Here is a 5,501-nt window from a genome sequence, read left to right as displayed (position 1 = left end):
CAGAGAGGAGCGGCCAGGGGGGCAGGACGGGCGTGGCAGGGAGCAGAGAGGAGTGGCCAGGGGGCTCTCCCTGCCCTTTGGCTCAGCATGGTGCTGGTGCTGCTGGAACCTGTCGAACGGGTTGGAACCGGCTCAGGGAGGACGGAGAGGGGGGGAAATGTATCTCCGTCCCAGTGCCAGAAATCTGCCCCCCTCCTCCCCAGTGTGCGGGGCCCCTCACAGGGGGGCAGCTCCCCGTGGGCCCCATGTGCCCCATGGGCCCTACTGTGCCAGCCTGGAACTGGGTTTGCTGCCTGGGTCCCTCTGCCAGGCGCCCTCGGGGCGAGAAGGGGGGACTAGTTTAGGCTGGATTGTGCCCGCCCAGGCGCCGCAGGAGGGGGCGCCGAATGAGCGTGGGAGTTGGAGAAGTGGGGAGGTGGGGGACAGGATTGGAGCAGGGACTGATGGGAGATGGGGTGGGGGGAGTGAGGATGGATGGGGGAGGGGCCCATGGGGAGTGTGTAGGTGGTGGACAGGATTGGAGCAGGGGCTGCTGGGGTGGGGGGAGTGGGGATGGATGTGGAGGGGGCTGCTGGGGAATGCATGTGGGAGGATGGAATTGGAACAGGGGGGTGAGGTCAGGGAGTGCAGCAGAGACCACTGGGGGATGGGAGGGGGCACATGCCAGGGTAGCCCCCATCTGCCAGGCGAAGGGGCATTCTGGGAGCAGACGGGCAGTGTGGCTTGGTGGTCAGAGCACAGGGAGGCAGGCTGGGAGGCAGGACTCCTGGGTTCTATCCTCTAAAGCTGGCTGCTGCCTCCTGCGGCTGGGAGGTATCGGGGGAAGTTGTGCCCCTGTGCGCTCTCGTGCCCAGGGGCATCCCATCCCTCCAGGAGTGGGTGCCTGAGGCAGCCGCCGGGGTGACTCATGGGGTGATGTGGCAGTGGAGCCGCTGAGTCACCGCCCCATGGAGTGGGCTGGATGCCGGGCTCCACTCCCTAGACATGAGCAGGCAGGAGCACTGCCAAGGGGCTGGGAAGGGGGCTGCCTTCCCAGCGTGGGAGCCTGGCTCTGCCTGCAGGGGAGGGCGCTGCCTGGTGCTGGGATACAGGGCCCTGCTCCCCTTCTGCTCCCTGCCACAGGGACGCCTGTCCCCACATCCCCTTTCCCTTTCCAGGGGCTGGGTGGGTGGATAGGGTGGGAAGCTCTGCCAGCCCCAGCCCTGCATTCAGGATGGCCCCCCCCCCACATGCAGGGAGAGGGGAGTTGGCATCTTACCAAGTGCTGCTGGAGGGAGCCCAAAATGGAGTGAGCAGGACAGGGATGGGGGGTCCGTCGGGCATTCCTGGTCTGTACTGGGGCCAGTGGAGCTGCCCATGTCACTGCTGGGGGGGCTGTGGCCTGGGCTGATCGGTGGCATTTGCTGTGGCTGTTACTGAGGCAGGCATAGCCATCTGCAGGCTCCAGGGCATGAGGGTCAGGCAGGGACCAGCACACCAGGGGATGGGGAGGGGATGGAGTTCCTACAGGCAGTATTGGTCAGTGGGTCTGAGCTTGGGGCAGGGGGGTTATGGTCTAGATGGGCCCATGGCTCCCATCTGGTCCAGTGGGGCAGGAGAGAAGGGCTACAAGGCTGGATGGGCCTGTGGGTCTGGCAGGCAGGGGGGATCTGGCCTGCGCTGTCTCTTGCCTCACCATCCCTCTCCCCCGCCCCGTCTGTGCCCCTAGCACCATGTGTGCTCTAGCACCGCGCTGCCCTCTTTTCTTTCCTTGTTGGACCATGCCCCCAGCTCTGTGGGGTAGGGCTTGGGTCACCGGGAAGGGCCCAGCGCTCTGGGGAGCTGGTGTAATTCCAGGCCTGGGCAGAGTCCCTGCTGTCCTGTGGTACCTGCCTGCAGGGGGCGTTGGAGGGAGCGGGGCAGGAGCTCCTCCAGTCCCAGCCTCTCCCAGCAGGGGGTGCTGTATAGAGCAGGCTGGGAGCCCCCGTGCTGCTCTAGGGTGAATTGAGCGCCCCCCCTGTTTCTGCTGCAGGGTTCTCCTCCCCCCTGGAATTGAGGGCCTGGACAGCAGAGCAAACAGGTGTTCTGCGTTGCCCTGGTAACGGCAGGCGGGGGTGGGGGTTGGCTGGGGCTGGGGCTGAGCCAGAGATGGGAGCGGATTGGGGGGTATAATCTGTGGACCAGTACCCAGGCTGTGGTGCGGCTCCCCCCAGCCGGTGCCCTCTGGAGCCGGCCCAGCCTGACGGGGAGCACCAGGTGCTGCCCAGCGCTGGCTCCATCCTGGACCCTGGGCTGTCGTCAGGAGCGAGCCCAGAACTGGGGCTGGGGAGGCAGGATGGTCCTGTCCGGCCTGGCTCAGCCCGGCAGGCTTGGCTGCCCTCCCCTCCTCAGCCCCTGCACGCCGTGGGTCTTGGACCCAGCCCTGTGGTGCATGCAGAGCCCAGGTCAGCCCCTCCTGTCGCCTCCCCATTGCAGAGCTCCCAGGATGCCTGCTTCAGCTTGGCTAGCTAGAGACATGTGAGCTGGGCCCTGCTCACTGGGGGGCTGGGTCTGCTCTGGCTCAGTCCCATAGGATGTGGCCCTCTGGGGCAGAGTTCAGGGCCCCTGCGTGACGGGGGGGGGATTGTGGGGGGCAGGAGGGACTCTGTACCCTACTCCTTCTGCATGCGCCCCGAGGAGGTGAAGCTGGGGGGCGGGGCAGAGAACCCCTCACCAGGCTCTCCCAGAGAGAGGTGCGGACCTGCTGGCTGGACCAGGTTCCACTGGGAGTGGGTGCCCCTGCGACGAGCTCTAGGCAGTGGGGTCCCGGGGTCAGAGTGGGATTCTAGGGTCGCCCCTGCAGACCAGCTCTAGGCAGTGGGTCCCTGGGTCAGAGCGGGGTCCTGGGGCCGCCCCTGCGGACCAGCTCTAGCCAATGAGGTCCCGGGGTCAGAACAGGGTCTGGGGTCGGGCAGGTGCTAAAAGGTGCAGCAGCAGGCGGGCTCTGAGGAATGACAGGGTACGGGGGGCCCAGGGAGTCGGTCCTGAATTGGCTGACGCCTGCTCTGCACAGTTTGTAGCGGGTGGGGGTGATTCTCTGCCGATCCGGGGTTACCAATACAGCCTCACGTGAGGGTGCCGCTCTGCTGCTATAAAGGTGCCTTGTACTGGTGTAGCACGTCTCCTTCCCTGTGCAGGGATAGCTACACAGTGGGGAGCCCCTTTACATTGGCACAGCTTCCCCCATGCTTGGAGCTGTACCCTGATGCCGAGCCCAGTCTGGTTTGCCAGCAGACCAATCCTCAGGGGGCAGGAAGCAAAGTCAGACTCAACGGCCCCTTCTCCCCTGGCCAGGGCTATAGGCCGAGGCTGGGAGGCTCCCCCTGGGGGGAGCAGAGAGGAGGGTTAAAGGCTTCAGTGGAGATCTGGCAAGGGCTGGGGGAACAAGAAGGGGGCTTGTGAGCAGCTAGCACAATGATGAGTCCAAGCTGGTGCCAGTTGAGGCCCTGCAGGGGGAGCTAAGCCCACAGGGCGAATGGGCAGCACAGGGTAGGGGGTGTTGGGAGCGGAGCAATGCCAAGCAATGTCTGTTGGAGGGAATAACCTGAGATCTGGGGCAGACCCCAGGACCAGCACCAACTGCATGAGGGCCAGGCTACCCTGGGGGCAGTTTGATGGAGCTGCAGGGATGGAGGTGGCCGATGTGTTGTGGCATAGGGGCCCATGGTTGGGTGCTGAGTGCAGGGCTGGGTGCCCACCCACAGAGCACAGTGGGGGGATGGGTTGGGCCAGAGACAACCCCCGCCCCCCCTTCAGGAACCCCTGGCAACCAATAAAAGCAGAGGAAATTGATGGACTCTAGCCCCCCCACCCTGCCCTGGAAAAGCAGACCAGCCGGAGACTCCATGATGCTGCCCCTAGGAACTTCATTGCCAGTGACGTGATGTATAAGGCGCCCAGATGCAGTGGTGATGGGCATGTGTCCTTCCTGCACTGGTTCCAGGCGGGAGGGACTCACACCAGTGTGCCCCCTCTCTGCAGGTGCCAGCCTGGGCTGATTGGCGAGCGTTGCCAGTTCCAGGACCCCTGCCACCAGTCGCCCTGTGCCAATGGGGGCGTGTGTGAAAGCTCCCTCAAGGATGGCACCGTGCAGTACCAGTGCACCTGTCCCAAAGGCTTCCGAGGTGAGGGTCATGTAGGCGGGGGGCATGCTGCTCTAGGGGAGGCTGGGGAGGGGGTGGGACCAGCTTGGCCCGGTTGGAGGAGGGGCCAGGATCTGACCAGGCCGGAGAGGAGAACCCATGCCACGCAGGCCTAGGGGAGATGGGGGATGGCCATGGGGGTGCTGTGGGAGATGGGGAGGGACCCTCAGCCCAGCTGGGGGAGGGGAACGGAACCTGACTGGCTGGCGTGGGAGGAGGGCTGGGCACATCTTGGCCCCGGAGCGGGGACCTGCTAGGCCTAGGGGGAAGGGCTGTCTGGGGTGTCCTCATGCCCAACCAGGCCCCGCTCACAGACATCCCCCCCCAGGTCAGGACTGCTCCCTGGGTGATGCCTGCGCCAACAACCCCTGCGCCAACGGGGCCCGTTGCACCAACTGGAACAGCCGCTACAACTGCACCTGCCCGCCAGGCTACCAGGGCCGCAACTGCCGCACGGACGTGGACGAGTGCCGGGCACCGGGCGTCTGCCGCCATGGGGGCACCTGCTTCAATACGCCGGGCTCCTTCCGCTGCCAATGCCCGGCCGGCTTCACGGGGCAGCTGTGCGAGAGCATCTACACACCCTGTGCGCCCTCGCAGTGCCTCAATGGGGGCACGTGTCGCCAGACCGGGGAGCTGAGCTACGAGTGTGCCTGCCTGCCGGGTGAGGGGCCGGGGGGCGGCGGGGGGGCAGCAGGGGTTGGTGTGTGGGGGCCTGGCCGGGACGGTGCTGGAGGAACCTGTTTGGGGGGATGCTGTCCCCTCCCTTAGCCCTGGGGGCAGGGATTGTTGGGGGTGTGTCTCTCCCCCTGCCCTGGCACGTGTGCCCACGGGGCTGGCGGCTCCAGGCCGCGCTGCAGGAAGCTCATCGGAAGCTGTAAATGGCGCCGGGGGATCCTGGACCCCGGCCAGGAAGGAAACAATCCCAGGGAGTGTCCAGGAGAGCAGCATGGCCGGAGCTTGTGGGGGAGGGGGGGCACTGTCCCTCCCAACCCTGGGCCATCCCCTCCCCTGCTCCCCAGAGCCCTCTTTGGCCCCCTCCCCACCTCAAGCTGACCGTTTCTTTCTCCCCGTTAGTCCCTTCAGCCCCTTCCCCCCAAGTAATGGCTCATTCTCATCTAAGCTGCAGCTCTGGTCCTGCCAAATCCTGCGCCCTCTGCCAGCTGGCCTGGCCCTGGGAACACAGGGAAGGAGGGGTATGGTCTGGGGGACCCTGTGTGTGGGGGGGGACCAGGCCCTGTGGTCCATGTGGGAGGTGAAGTGGCTCTGAGGCAGCTATGTGTGTGGGGGGGAACAGGCTCCGAGGGCACTGTGTGTTTGAGGGGGAGCAGGCTCAGAGGG

At 65.8% G+C, this 5,501-nt stretch overlaps 1 protein-coding gene across 1 annotated transcript in view; it reads left to right on the top strand.

The window, feature by feature from the left end:
• Positions 1-5,501, top strand: part of NOTCH3 (notch receptor 3) — a 44,822-nt gene that overhangs the window by 11,253 nt on the left and 28,068 nt on the right. Inside the window, exons 3-5 of the mRNA XM_029913612.1 lie at positions 4,000-4,142; positions 4,489-4,824; positions 4,932-5,037. Of these exons, the coding sequence (XP_029769472.1) occupies positions 4,000-4,142; positions 4,489-4,824; positions 4,932-5,037 (585 nt within the window). The remainder of the gene's footprint in view (positions 1-3,999; positions 4,143-4,488; positions 4,825-4,931; positions 5,038-5,501) is intronic.

This window comes from Terrapene carolina, unplaced genomic scaffold (assembly GCF_002925995.2).
Source record: "Terrapene carolina triunguis isolate 2854851 unplaced genomic scaffold, T_m_triunguis-2.0 Scaffold746, whole genome shotgun sequence".
Lineage (NCBI taxonomy): Eukaryota > Metazoa > Chordata > Testudines > Emydidae > Terrapene > Terrapene triunguis.
Note: the sequence above shows the minus strand (reverse complement) of the source record. Positions and strands in the feature narration are given on the sequence as shown.